The following is a 22398-nucleotide window of genomic DNA, read 5'->3' as shown; positions in this document are numbered from 1 at the left end:
ACCCTGGAAAATAGCCACACCAAAATCATACTTACCCATGTCCTCAAATTGGGTAAAAATAATGCTTTTCAATCCATTTTTGCAAAGTATAAGGATATTGATTCTGGGTGGTAGTATATTATTATTTAGTTGCTCAGTAGAGTATGTTTTGAGTAACCTTTGCAGTAACTTCAAGGGCAACACAATTAGTAATTATTTACAAAAGCTAATTATTGCATGGTGTCCTTCCTGATTGTTTTATTAGTTGTGTATTATATAATTGTATTTGTTTCTCAGTCCTAAAAAGTAGAGAAAATTTATATTTTAATTATTGTTCCAATGGTTTTAACTTCTCTGCATTAATAATCTCTCAAGTTTGTGAACATTAATTTGACTTATGCTTAAATATTCTGCTCTTTTAATCCTTATAACTCATTTAACAATTGTGGAAACTCTCAAAGCAGAGAAAGCTAACCTACAAATAACAACCAAGTAATCCATGAACTTGAATATAATTAGGGTTCCTTGTCTAAATAAAATGATGAGTTGTTTATTTTTACAGTATTTCATAGTAAGCGTATTTGCTTGAATCTAGATGATAAAGCATCTAGATATAGCTGTTTTTTAAATAAATGAAATTGTAATAATATGAATAATACATGTATCCTATATGTACCGAAAGTTGGGCCCCATAGACAATTTAGTACATTAATTAAACTAAGTGTTCAAATTGTTTGCCATATTTTTCTAAACACTTCTTACTCATATGATGTAAGGCCTTTGAACATTTCTGAGTATAGTTTTCTCTGAGGAAAAAAAGTAATTAGCTATTAAAAGAGTGCAATTGTATGGAGGGTCAACTTTTGGTACTCCATACTATATTAAAAAAAATTGACAATGGAATCAGAGCTAATTTAGCAGGATTGAATGTTTCTGGCTATCCTGAATTTTCAGGATCTCACCATTTGGCCTATTGGATCAGTTGCATTCCATTACTATAATATAGTGGTTCTCAACCTCTGTGGCTTGGTGGCAGCCTGGGGTGGGGGTGGGGGTAGAGGGGAACTGGGCTGTGTGAGCACTTCCTCTCGTGCAAGCAGTAGGCTGGCATGAGCAGTGAGGTGGAACACACACATGCAGCTTGACTTGTGCGAGTGATGGGCTGGCATGCACACATGCAAGTGCCTGCCAGCTTACTGCTCACACAAGTTGAGCTGCATGCATGTACACGTGCACTCTGGTCAGTCCCTTATGTGGCCCAATTCCAAATAGGCCATGACCCAGTAGTGGGCAATGGCCCAGGGCAGGGGTCCCCAACCGCCGGTCCACGGACCGGTACCGGGCGGAACAAGCCTTACCGGGCCGCTGGTTGCTGGGCGCCGCCATCTTTTTGGTAAAAAAGTAATTTTTCGTCAAAAGATGGCGGCGCCAGCGCTGTGAGCTTTTCCGGGTAGAAAGCCATTTCTACCCAAAAGCTCACCGAGCGCTGGCGCCGCCATTTTTTTGACGAAAAATCGCCCGGTGACATCACCGGAAGTGATTTTCGTAAAAAAATGGCGGCGCCCAGCTGACGCTGGAACCGGGCGCGGCGCCCAGCTGACGCCGGAACCGGGCACGCGGCGTCGAAAAGGTTGGGGATCCCTGGCCCAGGGGATGGGGACCCCTGCTATAATGTGATCCCCAATTAAGTATCTATGATTACAAAGACACCTTGCATTCATGGACAGAACTAAAATTCAATAGAGGATATTTTATTTTAGTATTTTTATTTTACAAACCTCTAGACACCCATCTACCTGAAGAAACTCTGGATGGTAAACAGAATGAAAACATAGCACACTAAAAAAAAGTCAATTGAAAACATTAAGGCCCTGATAAAACTCATGTATATTCATCAATAATCCCGGAGGGGGGGGGAGGCTTGCTCTATAAGACAAGCACCACAATAAAGAAGACACACTTCTTAAGTCCTAACAGACAACATTGTTTCATAGAGGGGAGCTGGATCATGCCTACCCAATAAAAATAGTAGATGCCAGTGGCCATCAGCGGTTACTCTGTAGTTCCCCCTGCCTTTTACAAGCTATATTTTCAAGAGCATAAGAGGTTGCCAAAGAAGGAGAAAGTCATTTTGCTTCAAGATCATGTGTTGGCAGAATTCACAGAAGGCAAGGAATAATCATAATATAATTCTAATAGTACATTGTAGTTGCAGTATTATAGTAGTCTGGTAACAGTAACAATAGACTCATAAACATTCATTCATTGGACTTGTCAATAATTTGAGATACTGCAGGAGTAGCTGACTGGACAGATAAACCTTGATAACCTTGACTGGCTAGCCAGAAAATTGATGAGTGTGAATGATGTCCTAGAACTTTATCGCATAGATTATATTTTCCGAAGAAGACTGATGGGTAAGGGCATTTACAGGTTTTAAAAAAAACAGTAAAGGAAAAAATAAGATCTTAATGATTGCATCAACAGAATATATATTAAAATAATCTCAGAAAGAACATCTACTTTGAAGATATGGCATATAAGCATGACTATAAAAAATAATAGCTTGAAATGAGATTAGAAAATTGGAAAACGAAAACATCCCATATTTGAAATAAACTTGAAGGAAATCAGTCAACATCAGAAAAAGGTGGTGGCTTAAGAAAGGTACATTAAAAAGGGAAATGAAAAAAATGTGGGTTTTTTTCAGTCCAAAAATAAGCACGACACACAAATACCATCAAAGCAAAAGGAGAAAAATCTCAATTTGGATAGTAAATACCAATTGTACTGAGTTAAGAATAAAATGATTGACCATATAATAGACAGATGAAAGTAAAATCACAGAATTTCATAGATTATAAAAAAGGGCATGAGCAAGTTGGAAGGGAATCTATACAAAAACATAGATATACCGTCAATAATAATTACTGGAAACCTGAAATTATGTAAAAATAATTGACAGAAAAAACATGATGACACCTGAGACATCACACACCAAACATTATTCTCATTGTGAAAAGCAATATTTGGTTATTGGTGCAGCCTCATTGAAGAAAGAAACAGAAAGCATTGTAAAATATTGATATTTGTCTGGAATAGCAGTCTGGAAATATTTGAAGAAGTTGATAATGTACCAATTACTATTGGATCATTAGATACAATCCAACACAGACCTAAAAAATAATTTGTACTGCTCAAATATGGAACAACTTAATATAGCCCAACTATAAACAAAGGCTCTTTGGGGATATCTCATACACAATTAGATGCTGTTTTTGCAATCTCTAAGCCCTTAGGTAAGGCTTGAATCAAAAAGAAGAAAAATGACCAACATATAATTAGTAGATTTGGAGAACATAAATAATAAAATACAACAATTTGGTCACTGAATCTTCTGAATTAAGTTTAAGCTTTTAAATGGTTTTAACAAGAGTCCCATGGGGAAAAAAAAGCACAATCTGTCATCCATGCAGTTGAACATGTGGGAGAAAGTCCCTCCCTTTATATACAATGGAAAACTTGAATCAAGAGTGATATTTAGCAGTGAAAGAAAAGCTCTCATTGACAAGCAAATGAGAAGTTTCATGAAAAGCATAGAGAAACATTAACTTTCTCAAAATAGGTTATTATAAAGACAGATGTGTGTGTTACCATTTCAGGAATTCTCATTCTGAAGGGCCCCAAGGCATTTGCTTAAAAGGTAGTAGATGATGCTATCATTTTCTTTATCCACCCTAAATGGACAAAACTGAATGGGTTAGAATGGATTATTATACTAAGCAATAATGCTGTTTATTTGGCCTTTGCTTTAGCACAGTGTCTGAAAACAATGCATGTTAAATGTGCCCAATATATAAACCCATTTATTTAAGTTTGTAAATTGTGGTTTAAGGCTGTCAAGCTTTCAGATTCAGTGTGGCAATTAAATCTCCTCACTTTACATTCCAAGCAGACATGAGAGGGTTAGATAAGTAGATTTATTGCTGAGAATTCAAAAGCCATATATATGAAAAAAGTTCTTTATATGAAAATATCTAGAATTCTTGCCATTTATATAGATAAAGTTGAGCCTCTTTTTTCCTTTTGAATCAATGGCTATATACTAAACCTCCTTGTTCCCTGGCCTTGAATGTTTTTATCCTTTTTCCTCCTTTATAAAATGGTTCTGTGTGAAGGGAGAATCCTAGATTCCTGCCTCACCAGTTTCAGGCCTTATAATGGCTCAAAATGTTGTGTTGTTCCTATTATATCTCTATCTATCTATCTATCTATCTATCTATCTATCTATCTATCTATCTATCTATCTATCTATCTATCTATCTATCTATCATCTATCTATCTATCCATCCACCCACCCACCGATCTATCTATCTATCTATCTATCTATCTATCTATCTATCTATCTATCTCACACAATCAAAACCACAGCCAATGGTTTTTATCATTGTATAAATAAGGTTTGCTATGCAGTTGAAATAATCACAGCTCAACATATGATTTTGCTGAAGTGGATTGTTTCATGTTTCATAGTTCATCTTTCATCTCAATATCAAACCACTAAAATATTTTTTTTTTAACATTCACAATAGCAAGTCCATTTTTCTCCTCCTTTCTCCATACATGTACAAAGAAAATTTTTCACGTGGATGTCAACAATTCCAAAGATCATTGTTTCCCCTCTATCAGCTTCCATCTTTGAAAATGTTCTCATTGGGATTCAGCTCCCCTTTGTGCTCCATAGTGATAAATCCTCATCCTACACATTTGGCAGTTTAGGGAACAGTTTTCACAACATGCATTCGGCTAACACCTCTCATATATTTTACTGTCAAGGCTGTTTTGCTGTAGCATCTCTTCAAAACATATGCTCATTGAGGTTATGCATAAAATAATGGGAGTTTAGATCAACCCTTATTCATTGGTGCCATGCATTCATCCAATTACTTAATGCTCCAACACCACTTTAGTAATTTTACAGGGGATAAACTTTGAAATGTTGAAAGAAAAGCTGCTGGAAGGTGTCTGATTTTTAAAACCTAATGGTTTTAGTGATTTTAGCATAGCATAGTGATTTTAGCATTTCTCACCTCCAGAGTCTCCTTTGTTACAGTCCCTTTTTTGAAAGCTTCTCTTTTTTTCTCCTACTAGTGTTCATTTTAACACTCAGTTTTCTGAACTTCTGAGAGCTAGATTGCTGTAATGGCGAAGGTACTGGACTAGAATCTAGAAGTTCTAGACCTGCCTTAGGTATAAAAGCTGCCTGGATGAGTTTCAGTTTAGTTATCCTCTCTCAGTCCAACCCAACTCACAGGGTTGTGGATCTGAGAAAAACAGAAGGCAGGAGTGTTACATATATAGTATGAGTGTATGAGTGAAGCAATTTAAAAAAGGAAGGATAAAAATATAATAATATTTTTTTAAAAAATCAGATTTTCTTTAATCACTTTCCCTGGAGGAATTCATACAAAACTACTATAATCACATCCAGAATTATTTTACAATTAGCTTACCCTGATTTTTCTGTTTTGTTCTAATTACCCTGGCTCTTTTAACTTTGTACTTCAGTTTTCATTGACCCATTCCTTTTTTTAAAAAAATGCTATCACTTGTACAATTATCCCCCAATTATCTGATGAGTTTATCTTATTACTGTGCATAATTAGCACAACATGTGTAAATACAGAGTATCTTTTCTGTTGGTTACAGGTTTACCATTTATTCTTTTTGTGGACTATGAGTCTTTTAATAGCCCTGTATTTATTTATCTATTTATTAAAAAAAAATGTACCTCTGGAGAAAAAAATAGAGCTGCCAAGCAATTAATAATATTAGAAAATGAAAACTCAGGCCGATAAAGGTGCATTGTCAGGCAGCTTTTAAAGTACAAGATGCTAATAAGTCCCAACACCATTTTTAGCTCTACTGGTTGACTGAATTAATAAACAAATGAACTGAGTAAGAAAGAACTTTTTCAATTCTGATATTCTAGTTATGAAACATAATTTCCACAGATAAGTTGGATTAAGGTACAATGTGATTTCTTGTCTTTTTCTCCAAGACTATGTTTCTCAGTTTTAAACTGAGTTTTTCTTATTTGCATAATTAAGTTGTATTGGATGGTCGGTCTTATTTGAATTTAGCTCAGTGTTATGTTTGTTCAGATCACCTAATACAGATGACATTCAAATATAAACGAACCAATAACCATTCATACCTACATTATGATTACAATTCCCATTCTTCCTGTGAGCCTGAGAAATAGGCAGGAACCTTTATGACATTTTTGTTATCTACTTATTTTCTACTACTCTAGGGTGGGGGTGAGAAATAGATGGAAGATTTAAAAGGAGCATATTTTCTGGGAAATGAGAAATGCTATCTGGGCTGAAAAGTTTGAACACTCTGAGCAATTTATAAGATACGAATAGCTTTTCTTTGCTTTTAAGGGTTTGATCTTTGGTTTCCTTCTTGATTATAAAATCCAGGACATTATAGATTCATGATGAAAATTCCTGTAGAATACTTCTAGGACTATTGTCTTGAATTATAATGTTGTTTACCTTTGTGAGTGCAATGTATGAACCAACCCTTAACTCAGTGCTTAATATTATATGCATGAACCATGTTGCTATAGTATACTCAACCACCCATACTTTTTAAAAAAGGCTTAGTGCATAATATGAAACTTGCCTTTTTTCCTCCAGTAGAAAGAAATGTTCCGTCTTATCATTTATTGGTGCAGCTTCCTTTTAAACTTATTAGCATGCTACGTTTGCTCAAGTTCTAAATCCTGTACCTTAGCCTGCAATACTAATAATAGACACATTTATTGGCCAGGATATATTTTATTAAGCAGTGATATTTTCGCTTTGCATGAGTAAGGTGTCAGTTTCAATTCCCAATGTTTACAGGGCTGGAATAGTTTCATATCTGAAATCCTAGAGAACAGTGTCAGTCACTTTATACAACACTGAGCAAGTTGCCTAATGGAATAACACAACAGAATGCAGCACCCTTAATTCCTACCTATTCTAGTGTTTGTTCCTTTCTTCTTGTCTGTTATTCTTCATCTTCTCTTATAGCTTTGAAGAATTCAAGCGTTCCATGGTTGGTATAATGCTATTAAAATTTTTTCCAAGAGGCTCTTAGAAAACTCTACTGAATTTTTAGAAATTAAGTTCTTTAAATAGATTTCAGTGAGGCATTCTAACTTCATTGATAATTCATTCATATACTCAACATTCGTGAACTGTTAATGCATCACCTTCCAATGATGGGGTATAAGCAGGGGTGGGATTCTACCACTTCGCACCTATTCGCTAGAACTGGTTGTTTAACATTCTAAGCAGTTCGGAGATCCGGTTGTTAGAAGAAACTACTGGTCTAACCCTGTAAGGAAGGCAGGAAGGAAACATTCTGGTGTTGCTTACAGAAACTGCCTCTCAGTTGACCCTTATTATGTTCTTGGCAGGAGTTTTTCCCCCCTCCTTTCCTGGTAATTTGCTTGTGTGGAGTGACCATTCAGAGTTACAATAGCACTGAAAAAAGTGATTTTTCACACTTACGACTGTTGTAGCATCCCCACAGTCATGAGAGGCCAGGCGAGGAGATGCGTGCCTCGATGTGAGTGATATTGAATTGGCCACACCCAGCCAATAACATGACCACCAAGCCATGTCCACCCAGTCACATGACCACCAAGCCACACCCACCACCTAAGCCATGCCCACCACCTAAGCCACACCCATCACCTAAGCCACACCCACAGAACTGGTTGTTAAAAATTTTTAATCCCACCCCTGGGTATAAGTGTAAATTTCTATGGATGAATTTTTAGCCCACAGTTGATAATCAATTAGTGATAGGTTGATTTGTTATTCTTTTCTTCTTCCTCTTCACTCTCCTTATGTATTCAGCATTAAACATCTTAGCAGAAAAGGTAGCAGACATAATGGAAGAAGTAATCTAGCAGCAAAACAATGGTAATTTACAATTCTGCTTGCCTAGTTTGTATATTGGGATAAGATTATGCTTATTATTTTATTCCTATTTTGTTCTATATGATATATTGTTAGATTAATTTAATTTCACAGTTTTAAACTTCTGAAGTGAATTGGAACTAAGCTCTCATAGGTGATAATCAGACATTCTGGGGACTGGCTCATGTTTGCTGACACAAAATGGACTTTACTGGCATCATTTTTCTGAATTATTTGGAATAGTTTTTTTTTTTTAATAAACCTTGTTCAAGGATTATGGAAACTGGCTTTTAGGAAATCTATTTGCCAGACTGAAAGTTTTTCATAAATATCTGTTTGCTGAATTCCATGTCAGTTGTATTGATGGCTCACTTAAAAGTCTATGCAAATTCAGTTTTTCTCCTGCAAGGATTAACTTTAAATTCGCAAGTATCTGAAGGAAAAAGGAATTATTTGAGCTGAACTGGCAGATTAGGTTGGGGTTAACTGGAATGGTCACTTGATGAGTCTTCTGGTTCCTACACTTCTGGTAGTCTTTGATTTACAACCATAATTGGGCCAGAATTACAGTTGTAAGTCATGACAATTGTAAATTGAGGCACCAACATAACCTGACCCAATATTACAACTGTTTTTACAGTGGTCATTAAGCAAATCACACAGTTGTAAATCCAAATCCAATCTCCTGAATGGGTATTGGCCAGAACTGGTTTACCCATTCTAAAGCTATCATAACTTCAAAAAATTGTTAAATCACTAGCTGTAAATCAAGGGCTACTGGTAATTATAGCTATAATCGGGAAGTTGGTCTGCAGGAAATGCATTATGACCCCGTGTGAAACTCAAAAAAATAGAATATCATGCAAAAGTTCATTAATTTCAGCAATGCAACTTAAAAGGTGAAACTAATATATGAGACAGACTCATTACATACAAAGCAAGATAGTTCAAGCCGTGATGTGTCATAATTGAGATGATTATGGCTTACAGCTCATGAAAACCCCAAATCCACAATCTCAGAAAATTAGAATATTGTGAAAAGGTTCAATATTCTAGGCTCAAAGTGTCCCACTCTAATCAGCTAATTAAGCCATAACACCTGCAAAGGGTTCCTGGGCCTTTAAATGGTCTCTCAGTCTGGTTCAGTAGGAATCACAATCATGGGAAAGACTGCTGACCTGACAGCTGTGCAGAAAACCATCATTGACACCCTCCATAAGGAGGGAAAGCCTCAAAAGGTAATTGCACAAGAAGTTGGATGTTCCCAAAGTGCTGTATCAAAGCACATTAATAGAAAGTTATGTGGAAGGAAAATGTGTGGAAGAAAAAAGTGCACAAGCAGCAGGGATGACTGCAGCCTGGAGAGGTTTGTCAGGAAAAGGCCATTCAAAAATGTTGGGGACTTTCACAAGGAGTGGACTGTGGCTGGAGTCAGTGCATCAAGAGCCACCACACAGAGACGGATCCTGGACATGGGCTTCAAATGTCATATTCCTCTTGTCAAGCTGCTCCTGAACAACAATGTCAGAAGCGTCTTACCTGGGCTAAAGAAAAACAGAACTGGTCTGTTGCTCAGTGGTCCAAAGTCCTCTTTTCTTTTTTCTTTTTGTAAAAATTTTATTTGGGTTTTCACAATACATAATACAAATAAAATATCTTTTTTTGAGAATAGCATGGTCCCAGGTTATCACTTCTCCATACAGACACAAACTCAATTTCATATTCGTCTTTGTGTTCTATTCCATATCTTATTACTATTTTAACATTTTCTCAATAATTTTTCCCTTCCCTTAATTTTCTCAGCCTTGCTTTTAATTATCTCATTTCTAAATTCAATTATATGTATCTTTTTCTAAGTTTCAATCTTTCTAATCATTATATTTATACTTTTCTCTATCCTGTTTCAATTTCATATTTTCTTTTCTCATTAAACAAAATTTTCCCCTCTAGTTACTAATTGGAGTATGACACCTTTATATCTTTTAATTTTATCCATTCAACTCTTATTTAAACTTCAATTTATGCCTTTACAATTATAACATTCAATATAACACATAACTTCCAGTCAAATTCTGCTTGGTACATTCTTAAAATACACACTAAATTCTTAAAGAGAAAGTATATATAACAATAATAAATAAAATATTTATTCTATTACAATTCACCTCTATCATTAATGTTAGTTTTAATCTTTAACATCTTTAACATTTTTTTCAATGGGATATCATACTTCTTTAGGAACACTTATAATATTTCCATATTTTTTCATATTTCTTTCATATTCCTCTTCCTTTAAATTTTTATAGCTCATTAATAATAATTAAAATGTTCCCCTCCTTTCATAATTTCATTCTCTCATTCTCTTTATTTCATTTATTTATTAACAAACATTCCATTCCATTATAATGACTATTTTATCTATCATTTTAATCACACTTGTTTCATATTTTTGAAGTTCATTTCTATTACTAATATAACAATACTATCTTATGTACCCTTGCAGAATCCCTCTTTCAATTAAGTTTTCACCCATTACCTCTGTGTCTTCTAAATAGGCTTATACCTTTAATCCTTGTATATTTTCCCCGTTATTCAATATCCTGCTTCTGTCCTTTATAATTTCTTTCCCTTTCCCTCTTCCCCCTCTTCTTCTCCCTCCACTTTTTGACCCCTTGTCTCTCTAATTCTGATTCTCTCTTCTGTAATCCTCTCTTCTGTTTCCTCCTAATGTTGTAATTACTTTTCAAACTATTCTTTTTTTGGTTGTTTTTTCAGATCTTAAATTTTTCACTCTCTTTCCCCCCTTTCCTTTCTTTTACCCGCATAGAATTACTTGGTCATTGAAGATGGCTTCTTCTTTGTCCCACCCTTCTTGTTCTACAGGCATTTCTTGTTATTTCTCATAGTTCAGGATCTCCATTTCTAAAAATTGAAATACAAAGCCAAAAATACCTCTTCCTTCTTGTGCATCTTCTTTCTGTTTTTTAAGTTCCATTTTCAGTTCTTCCAAGAGTGATATCATTTTAAAAACCTTTAAACAACTACCCGATTGATTTTAGTCCTTTAGATCCAATAGCCAAAAATCCAAAAATCACCAAGTAATCCAAATAATCCAAAGCTGTTTCTTCTTGCTTCCTTTTTCCACTTTCTCTTCCTGGGGTTCTATCTTGTTACAAAGTTTCAGTTAGAATTTATCTTTTAGGAATCTTGTTAAAGTTTCACTGTTAATTCCTTCACTTCCAGGTGGTCTCCTCCATTTTTCCAGATCCCACCCTTTTGTTTTTTCCTTTTCTCTCCTTTCTTTCTTTTAATTTTTTTTGAAAATCCAGAAATATTTATTATCCCTTTGACATTTTATTTTCAGCTTAAACACCTGTTAATGTCAAAGTGGATTTTTGTTAGTTTCTTACTTAAACCTCTTAGTTGTCAATATGGGAAAGGAAAGAAAAAAACCCAAATCCTTTCCCTCCCCTCTCTCATTTGCCCCTTCAAAATCTTCTTTGGGAGAAATGTTATTCTTTATAGTTCAAATTCCAGGGTACCTTATGTTGTTTCTTTTTCATTTCAACCCAGTCAGCCAAAACTTTCTCTTCTTATCTTCCTCCTGCACATTCTTTTCCAGTCGAGTTCTTTTTTGAGGCCATTTCTGACCACTGTTGCAATCGCCTTCAGGAAAGGGAGTAATGGCCAGCTGGGGAGGAGAGATGTGGCTCTCCTCGACCCTGCTGGCAGTCTCCCCACTCTTCACCACCTCCACAAGGTGGCTTAGCCCTGAAACCAACCAGCTCAGGGCGCTCCAGCGGCAAGCACAGATCAAAACCGCACACGATCACAGATTTCGGTCTATCACCAAAGAAGCTCAAACCGGAAGTTCCAAAGTCCTCTTTTCTGATGAGAGCAACTTTTGCATCTCATTTGGAAACCAAGGACCCAGAGTCTGGAGGAAGAATGGAGAGGCACACACTGCAAGATGCTTGAAGTCCAGTGTGAAGTTTCCACAGTCTGTGTTCATTTGGAGAGCCATGTCATCTGCTGGTGTTGGTCCACTGTGCTTCATTAAGTCCAGGGTCAATGCAGCTGTCTAGCAGGAGATTTTGGAGAACTTCATGCTTCCTTCAGCAGACAAGCTTTATGGGGATGCTGACTTCATTTTCCAGCAGGACTTGGCACCTGCCCACACTGCCAAAAGCACCAAAACCTGGTTAAATTACCATGGGATTACTGTGCTTGATTGGCCAGCAAACTTGCCTGACCTGAACCCCATAGAGAATCTATGGGTCATTGCCAAGAGAAAGATGAGAGACATGAGACCGAACAATGCAGAAGAGCTGAAGGCCGCTATTGAAGCATCCTGGTCTTCCATAACACCTCAGCAGTGCCACAGGCTGATAGCTTCCATGACATGCCACATGGAAGTAATTGCTGCAAAAGGGGCCCAAACCAAGTACTGAGTACATATGCATGCTTCTACTTTTCAGAGGTCCGATATTGTTCTATGTACAATCCTAGTTTTATTGATTGCATGTAATATTCTAATTTTCTGAGATGGTGGATTTGGGGTTTTCATGAGCTGTAAGCCATAATCATCACAATTATGACAAATCATGGCTTGAACTACCTTGCTTTGCATGTAATGAGTCTATCTCATATATTAGTTCCACTTTTTAAGTTGCATTACTGAAATAAATGAACTTTTGCACAATATTCTAATTTTTTGAGTTTCACCTGTATGTGTTGATTTTTTAAAAAAGAAAATGACATGTATGAAGAGCTAATTAATACTGTGATGCTAAAAGGCTTTTGCTGGAACTAAGCCAGGTAACTCTGCCTTACTATAAACATGCTAAGGTGCTTCCAGGTAATCAGTTTTTCTGTAGTCCAGTATTAATAGTTTTCTTAGCTTTTTTGTGGTCTCGTTGATCAAGAAATTTATAGCAAAATGCTGACCAACTAAGGATAACAATGTTATTTCTCATTTTGTGTAATAGTGAGCTAAGAACAGTTCACAGTGCTTAAACAGATTATTTACTTATTTTCCTAAATGGTAAAAAAAATGGATTTGGATATTTTTGGATATTTTTATGGTTTTTCAGGGGTGATAGTTACACTCCTACAAATTGTAAGTCACTCAGAGTTGCTTTTTTTAGATTGGATCACCAGCTAATAAATAAATATTTAAAATTCAAGAGGTCTATGATTGATATAAACATTTGATAAACATCACCAAAGCTATAGAGTATGTAGAAAATACATTTATCATTTTTAAAGAAAGTCATGTTCATCCAGTTCTTATTCCACTATGTCTGAATCCCCAAAATTAATTCTAAGTATCCATTTGCATAAAATTGTGTAACTGTGCTATGTTCAGGGTCATATTTGGTCCTTGGCATTTGGCTGGTATCAAGGGAAACTTACACCCAGTTAATATATCAAAATAACCTGAATGAATACCCATAATTTATAATAACAATCCACCCTGGATTTATATTGCAAGGTATTACCTATTGCAGATGGGAATACATTTTAGACAGCTGAATCTGTGTTGAATATGAATATGAAAATATAGTTTTAACCCTTAGCTAAATATCCATTTAGATTAAAATAGATTATACATCCATTAAAAATCTGTTTTTTCACATTTTCAATTTTTTCTAATCTTAAAATTCTGCTTTCTATTACCATATTAGACTGACTCTTATTCTATAACACTGATTTTGTATACATTTATTTTTGGGGAGGGGTTGGATGGGATGGCCTTTTAAGACAATATTCTACCGCAATATGTAAGTGTTTTACTTTTTTCCAGGTTGAAAACCTAGAATCTTTTCCTTGATGCAGTCAGTGCCCCTGGTAAAATCTCTAATATGGCAGCTTTAATTTTTGTCATCTGTAACTTAATAACTGAATTATTGCAATGAATGAAGAAGCACTCCTAATTATATGATTAAGGAGGGTAAATACTTTCAGAACATTGATGTAGATGATCTGAGGACGGTCCATGCAGAGTCTAACGAAGGAAATCTGTATGCAAGACTTTTAAAATAGGGTGATTACAAACTATTAGTGAAACATCTTGGTTTAATCAATTAATGTACCACTACATATTATAAGGTAGAACATTACCATAATTCTCAGATAAGAAAGATTTGTTTCATGGGGTAAACTGAGCTCCTTATTTTCAATCGATATTAGTAAAGAAGGAAAAGGAGAGGCTCATATACTATTGAGGCAAGGAAGTGCTCATATACCATTTTCAAATGTTGATTTATGTACATACCTTAACTAATGGTGAGTAAATAAAAAGAAAACACATTTTAAAAGTACATCAGTGATGATAAGCTAAAAGCTCTTGTGTCAGTTTATTAACATTTTGATAGCTTCCCTTTGTTCTTTCTATAATGTATCTTCTGAAACCCTTTGTCTTATCTTATTTCTCTGAACAAAGGTCTCATTCGATTGCAAGAACTTATTAAGGCTCCATCAAGGTACAATTTGCGGCTAAAAATTCGCCAATTACCCTCTGACACCAAGGATGCCAAGCCCTTGCTCAAGGAGATGAAAAGAGGCAAAGAATTCCATGTCATCTTTGACTGCAGTCATGAGATGGCAGCAGGTATTTTAAAACAGGTAAGCATACCTTTTCCCCTCCCTTTACCCTTTTGCAGATACAATAGACATGTTGAAGTCAGTGTGATATTGATCTATAAGCTACAGCTACATGAAAGCATGGTTCTGTTATTCTTAATGGACTTGAGAGACTTAAAGAACATAGAGGAAAGAATCATGTACAGGGACTCCACCCTCAAATTCTCCCTGTCTCTTGTTTTTCAGTCTTTAGGAAGAGATGTAAAGTTAGCATAAATAATATGTCCCAGAGTACCAGACTGGAAAAAAGAGCTAAAGTCAAGTTCAATCAAATGTGATCTTTCTTAGATGTCCCCATGTGAAGGTGAGGAGATGAGGGAAAGCAGGAGAATTCAGATAGAGCATCAGGATATGAGCATCAGGATATGAGATATTTTCAATACTTTTTTAAAGAACAATTGAAGAAGGCTCTTGAAACAGACAAACTAATTGAAAATACAGAAAACTCATTTTTGAACTAGTCCTTTTCTAAGCTTAATATGCAAAGAAAATAGATTATTCACTATCATAAATATTATAAAAAGCTGGCTGATTTACTTCAAGGTACAAGTCTGCCCATTTCATTTCCAATTATTAATGCACTGTGATTATTTAATTTTACATATTATCTCAAGTGCCGTCATTCAATTTCTTCTGTGCTGAGATGAGTGATCTACTTTGCATCCCAAAAAGAACCTTCACAGGTCCTACTTCACAATGACCTTCTTGCCTCTGTGATGACATGCTGTAGTACCTCTTTGGCAGTTTAACTGATGTTACTTAACATTCACATACAGTACAAGAGGAACTGCTGTAAATGGATTTCATCAAGAAATGTTGTAATTCTGTAGAACTTGGTAGCACATAGTTTCTTCTTTGGAGACATTTCGTCTCATCTGTTCTGTGTGCTTGAATTCATCTCCCTTAACAGATCCTGGCTTGAAAATCAGGGAAATTCTAGCTTGAAAAGTTCCCATTTTTTTCTTCATAACAAAATGACTAAGAGTGAAATTAGTTAATCTCTGTCAGTTTCCTCTCTTTTTTTTTTCATCATCACAAAATGAACCCCACATCCATGGTATTTATAATTCTTTCTCTGGTTTACAGTGGGAATAAGTTTTTTTTTTTTAATATCCTAGAATCTCTGGCAGCTCAAAACAAAGCAGTGATTTTTATTCCTGGTTCTTGGCATTTTAATTCCCCAGAAGTGAAGAGAACACAACTGGTTTTCAATTTGGTTCAGAGGGACTAAAAAATAAAATTGTGATACCATGGATGTGTCTATTTTGTCATCTGTTCAGATGTATTTTGATTTACATAAAACATTGCATTTTAATTCCAGTTCTCAATGTAAATTCAGTAGTCTCTCAAAGTGCAGATAGTCCTGCACTGACAATCACAATTGCACCCAAGATTTATGTTACTAAGTGAGACATTTGTTAAGTGAGCTTTGTCCCATTTTACTTTTGTGTCACATTTGTTAAGTGAATCACTGCAGTTATTAAGTTAGTAACATGGCTGTTAAGTGAATTTTGTTTCCCCATTGACTTTGCTTGTTAGAAGGTCACAAAAAGGATCACATGACCATGGGACAATGCAAATGTCATAAACATGAGTCAGTTGCCAACATCTGAATCTTGATTATGTGACATTGGCGATGGTGCAACAGTCGGAAATGTGAAAATGGTCATAAGTCCCTTTTTCAGTGCCATTGTAACTTTGAACAGTCATTAAAGGAATTGCTGTAATTTGAGGACTACTTGTATTAGAGAGACTAATGTGGATAAAAGGGATAATTATTTCAAAAGAAAAGAAACTGCTGTGACTATGTTACAAAATCCCAATTAAAAAACACCTGATGATTTATAATTAGTCCAAGCAATGAACCAGCACTCTTGGTGAATTTAATATGCTATTTTAAATTCATAAACTGCATGGTATCTAAGAAACTGAGTGAGTGTATACATTTATACAAACAAATAATAATGTTTTCTAAATCCTGCATACAGAAATGATGACAGATTATTTAGCCTATTCAAGCCCATACCATGTTTTTGATTAACTTTGCTTCAACTTGAGAAGAGTGAAGAGTATATGGGGATCTTCTCATAAATCTTCACATAAATAAATATGGAATAGTGTCAATTCTTCATTTCTTCTCTCCTTCCACCTTCTCGCTAAACTGGGCTGCTAAAATGAAGAAAGCAAAGATAATCAGAAATGTATTGAATGAACTGATATTAAGAACAAAGTTTTGGTTGGAGTCACGTGCTTAGAAACATGTATCTGGCTTGATCCTGTATTTTGAATGTGATTCCATTCATAAAACTAGTAAAAAAATAGATTTTGAAAGATTATAATCCCAGATTTGAGGTTTACTAAAACAAACTTTGTTTATATAACACAAAACATGGTCAATTAAAGCATTTTATTGACTTAACCTGATTACTGGAGTTCACGTAATACAATGAATCATAAATTAAGGGGTTTACTTTAAAAATCCAGTTATAATCTGGTAGAATATGAGCCCCAATAAGCAAATGGCATCAAAACTGGAAGCTTGCATTTATAAGACATTTACAGTAACTATTTCCCTTTTGTTTCTGTGAGATTTCCATTTTAAAAGTTACATGTTAAGTTCTGTTTAAGGATTCTCTTAGAAAAAAACCCAACTTATCATCTTGTCTCCCAGGTTTGATAATTGTGCCACAGTTGTTTACTAGCATAAATGGCCAAATGAGTCACAATGCTGGCGTGCCAACCATGAAAGGCAAAGAAATCCCTGTAAGGGATTGCTAAATGTTTTAGTTGCATAAGGAGGGGAAGGAACATGTATGTACTGTTGAGTCTTCATTGGCGAAAAGCTCATAAATAAACTTGCTGATGGGCTCTTGATCTCTATGAGCCCTGTGGTCTCTCTAGATAGGCCTAGATAACAAATAATGGAGTTCTAGAAGATCTCAGATGGATTGGGGATGCTTTTGAACTGACATTCAAACAGCTGCAAAGTGGAAAGGCTGTATGTCTGCAAGTGGCCAAACCTGCAGCATATGTTGCATTTCAAAGTAACAAATCATGTTTTCGTCAGACAGGTTGTACAAATGCAGCCACTATACAAGAAAAGCTATGGAAATCCAACTTTAAATAACCAGGACAGATCATGAGTTCTTAAGAGTCAGCAGCCAGAATCATAGAGTTTTCCACATGCAGACAAAGTGCCATGTTCTACAGCACCCTGCTCCACAAGTTTGCAAAATGAACATTATCTCAGGCGTTATGACAATTGCACTTGTGCAGTGGCTAAACTTTGAGGGTGCTTTGGTATAATTTTTGCAACCAGAGAGGCAGACAACATTTACATCGCTGAGAACCACAGTTCAGCTGCTTGAGAATGATTATGGCAGTCCCCCTTGTGTTCAAGATACCAACTTTGTTTCTAATTCTTTTACTTTATTATATTTTTGTACCACCTGTCCTGTCTAAGAGACAACTTTTCTGGGGAGAGATAAAAGAAACTTTCTTTCATGATAGAAAAATGGGCCCCATGATAGGAGTCTCTGCATGAGCAATGTTTCTTGTTAGGATGAAAACTCTTTTTTACTCACCAAGAAAAAGTTAAAACCAAGTTTCATGGCCTAAAAAATAAACCTGAAATTGCTGACTCCAGTTAATTTTTCACCTGCATTAAAAGTTTTGGTTCCAAAATGTTTACTAGAGTGAAGCTAGCTTTAAAAAAAAACAACAACCACTGGCAACCAAGCAACCAGAACAATAAGTTAGTCCATCAGCCAAGCTGCATTATTTATAATGTACCAATATGCTGTAAGTGAACAACAAATGTAGCTTTTGATAGTTCCCATGTCAGCAAAAACAAATAGGTTCTTTACAAGGATTAGAGCTGACTGGTGCCCTTGTTTTATAGCTGTCCTTTATACATATAAAAGGTTTTTCACTGCTGAATTATCTTTTTTTTTTTTTTTTTGACAAGTGAGGATTTTCAAGATACCCATGTGCAAAATAAGTAAACAAAAATATGCAAAAATAATAAAGTAGCCCCGAAAACAAGTATTTATTGCTCCTTGTGTATGTAATTATAATTATATATAATCTAATTTAAACCATTGTCAGGCTTCAAACTTGCCTTTTCCTAAAGCATTTGATGGACGGCAGTTCAGAAGATCTGTTTTAGCTATGGAATATTTATACTGAAATGTGTTTTAGAAAATGGGGTCAGACTCATTATCCTTAATGCAGCCTTTGCATGTGGCTGAAAGATTGTAGTTTCTTACTTGGCTCCTGGTACTTCATCCACAGTTTACTTACAGATTCATTTTGGATTCTATAGGCTTCCTATGGGGACCAGCCTTGCAGAGCACATGTGGGTGATCTAGCGGCTTCTCCTTTACTTGAATACATTCTGCAAGTTTATGTTCACTGCTCAGTTATTAATCTCCACCAAGATATCATCTCCAATCATTAGAGGTGCATCAGGTCCACTATATGCCCCTTTAACTGGCAGCTCGTTTAGGCAGATTTTTGCTTGGTTTAAAATACTTCTTTGGGGTTATTTAATATAATAACAACATCATGAAGGAGAGTGGAATTCTTATTTATTAACCAAAGAGGTGATTAAGAAAAACCTAAAATGGGAAGCTAGAGTTGGTTCAGCTTCAAGAGGTAGAAAAAACAACAACAGTTATTTAATGGTTAGAATTTTTTGAATTATACAAGTTACACTAGAATTTATATACTACGGTATTCATATTAGACATTAATGTAAATAAATTTTGGTTCAGGGCTAATATTTGATGCATATCTTCTTTTTTGTAGAGGGGGATTTAGATTTAATTGCCAGCACTTCTATTTTAGCTTCTTTGACTCAATTGTTTTTAATTTATGTTTCTTCAGTGAGTATTAATTATATAATGAAAAACTATAGAATAAATGCAATTAATGCCACATCTTCCATTAGATTTGTTTGATTTCATATTTGCAACACTAAACAGTCTAATAACAATCTTTCTATCCACAGTTTCGTTTCATTAATTCTTTTAATAGCCAGTTATCTGCTCTAACTGCTTAAGAATGATTTGCTTAGCCTAATTTTAGTATAATTCTAGCCATATACTTTTATGCACATTTTTATCTCATGGGAACTTTCTATTGTTCTCATAGGTGTGATTAAAACAGCAATAAGAATAACTGTAGAAATAATAAAGCGGTGTTACCTAATTTTTAGAAAAGTTAATGTGTATACTGAATTTTTCTTTACAGGGTTTAGCAATGGGAATGATGACAGAATACTACCATTACATTTTTACTACACTGGTAAGTAGCTTTAGAAAAATATGCTGATGGCCTCTAGCATCACTCTAAAGCATTCTTCATTATATTACTTGACAGTAATAGTAAAAATATTTTACTGAAAATAAAATAAGTTTTGTAGGGGAAAAAGTATTTAATGTTACCTTTATTTGGAATTTGATTGCTATGAAAACCCTACGATCTCTGACAAACAAGCTGCTCATAGTTATTTAATGGAGGCACACACCAATAAGAACTGATTACTTCTAGGTTTTGTTCAGCATGCTGTTTTTGATACTAAGGAAGATTGTATTCATAAACAGCAAGTATTCTCAAGCTATAGGTTGAAATCTTTCAGGGATTGCAAGGATGGGTGGAGAAGGCTTCAAGGTCAGTGTAATACTACAGGGGTCGCCAACCTTTTGAACCTCAGGGACCACCAAACTCATAATTTTAGATCCCAGGAACCACTAACTGGTTCTGTGGGTGTGGCCTAATTTGTGGGTGTGGCTTGGTGGTCATGTGACTGGCTGGGCATGGTTTGTATGTAAATATTATAAATATTGATATAAATATTGATTTTTTTTAATAAAAAAGAGCAACTTTTACCCAAAATCAGGCAAAGCAGGCAGGCAGACTGAGTTGCTTACAGAATCACAGATTCATTCAGAAATCTATCTATCTGCCATTGGCTAGCTCAGTCTGTCACATAAACTTTGCTTGCAAGCAAACTCATAAAATTAACTCACAACACACCATGTATGTAAATATTGAATTTTTTATATAAAAAAGCAACTTTTATCCAAAATCAGGCAAAGCTGGCAGATTGAGTTGCTCACAGAATTATTCAGTGATCTATCTGTCTGCCATCAAGCTAGCTCAGTCTCTCAAATTTGCTTGCCGTGATTCTGCACTGAATTTGCTTGCAAGGAAACCTTCAGTCCTAAGGGAGTTTCGGCTATGCTTAGCTTGAAAGCAAGAAATCCAACCATTTTCTGCTTCCTAGCTAATCTAAATCTCCTGGCACAGCAGAACAGCTGATGGTCGGAAAAAGGAAAAATAGCAACTGAGCAGACAAGTTTGCTGTTTAAGGAGTGAGTGGGCGGGGAGGGTTCCCGCAGGCCATGTGGGCTGAGCAGCCTTGTGTTTCTGTGCAGCCTGGATTAATTGCTTTGGAGGGTGTTCTGGGGGTGAGATTTCTCTGTGGCCCACCAAAATTTTCTCGTGGCCCACCTGTTGGCGACCGCTGTAATACTATAAGAGAATATCTGCATCTTGGGTCTGAACCATGGAGTACTTGGTGCTTATTGAGTTTGTTTATTTGTTTTTTTGAGGACATTTTCAAACTTGCCTTTTCCTAAAGCATTTGATGGACGGCAGTTCAGAAGATCTGTTTTAGCTATGGAATATTTATACTGAAATGTGTTTTAGAAAATGGGGTCAGACTCATTATCCTTAATGCAGCCTTTGCATGTGGCTGAAAGATTGTAGTTTCTTACTTGGCTCCTGGTACTTCATCCACAGTTTACTTACAGATTCATTTTGGATTCTATAGGCTTCCTATGGGGACCAGCCTTGCAGAGCACATGTGGGTGATCTAGCGGCTTCTCCTTTACTTGAATACATTCTGCAAGTTTATGTTCACTGCTCAGTTATTAATCTCCACCAAGATATCATCTCCAATCATTAGAGGTGCATCAGGTCCACTATATGCCCCTTTAACTGGCAGCTCGTTTAGGCAGATTTTTGCTTGGTTTAAAATACTTCTTTGGGGTTATTTAATATAATAACAACATCATGAAGGAGAGTGGAATTCTTATTTATTAACCAAAGAGGTGATTAAGAAAAACCTAAAATGGGAAGCTAGAGTTGGTTCAGCTTCAAGAGGTAGAAAAACAACAACAGTTATTTAATGGTTAGAATTTTTTGAATTATACAAGTTACACTAGAATTTATATACTACGGTATTCATATTAGACATTAATGTAAATAAATTTTGGTTCAGGGCTAATATTTGATGCATATCTTCTTTTTGTAGAGGGGGATTTAGATTTAATTGCCAGCACTTCTATTTTAGCTTCTTTGACTCAATTGTTTTTAATTTATGTTTCTTCAGTGAGTATTAATTATATAATGAAAAACTATAGAATAAATGCAATTAATGCCACATCTTCCATTAGATTTGTTTGATTTCATATTTGCAACACTAAACAGTCTAATAACAATCTTTCTATCCACAGTTTCGTTTCATTAATTCTTTTAATAGCCAGTTATCTGCTCTAACTGCTTAAGAATGATTTGCTTAGCCTAATTTTAGTATAATTCTAGCCATATACTTTTATGCACATTTTTATCTCATGGGAACTTTCTATTGTTCTCATAGGTGTGATTAAAACAGCAATAAGAATAACTGTAGAAATAATAAAGCGGTGTTACCTAATTTTTAGAAAAGTTAATGTGTATACTGAATTTTTCTTTACAGGGTTTAGCAATGGGAATGATGACAGAA

The 22398-nt window shown here is 35.4% G+C and overlaps 1 protein-coding gene across 1 annotated transcript in view; it reads left to right on the top strand.

Annotated features, from left to right (window-relative positions):
- GRIK2 (glutamate ionotropic receptor kainate type subunit 2) overlaps positions 1–22398 on the top strand; it is a 506307-nt gene that overhangs the window by 221865 nt on the left and 262044 nt on the right. Inside the window, exons 4-5 of the mRNA XM_026666609.2 lie at positions 14407–14588; positions 19860–19913. Of these exons, the coding sequence (XP_026522394.1) occupies positions 14407–14588; positions 19860–19913 (236 nt within the window). The remainder of the gene's footprint in view (positions 1–14406; positions 14589–19859; positions 19914–22398) is intronic.

The sequence above is a fragment of the Notechis scutatus genome, chromosome 1 (assembly GCF_049901735.1).
Source record: "Notechis scutatus isolate UNSWTSFEM ecotype Mainland chromosome 1, rNotScu1.2, whole genome shotgun sequence".
Classification (NCBI taxonomy): Eukaryota; Metazoa; Chordata; class Lepidosauria; order Squamata; family Elapidae; genus Notechis; species Notechis scutatus.
The sequence above is the reverse complement of the archived record's forward strand: the minus strand, read 5'-3'. Positions and strand labels throughout refer to the sequence as shown.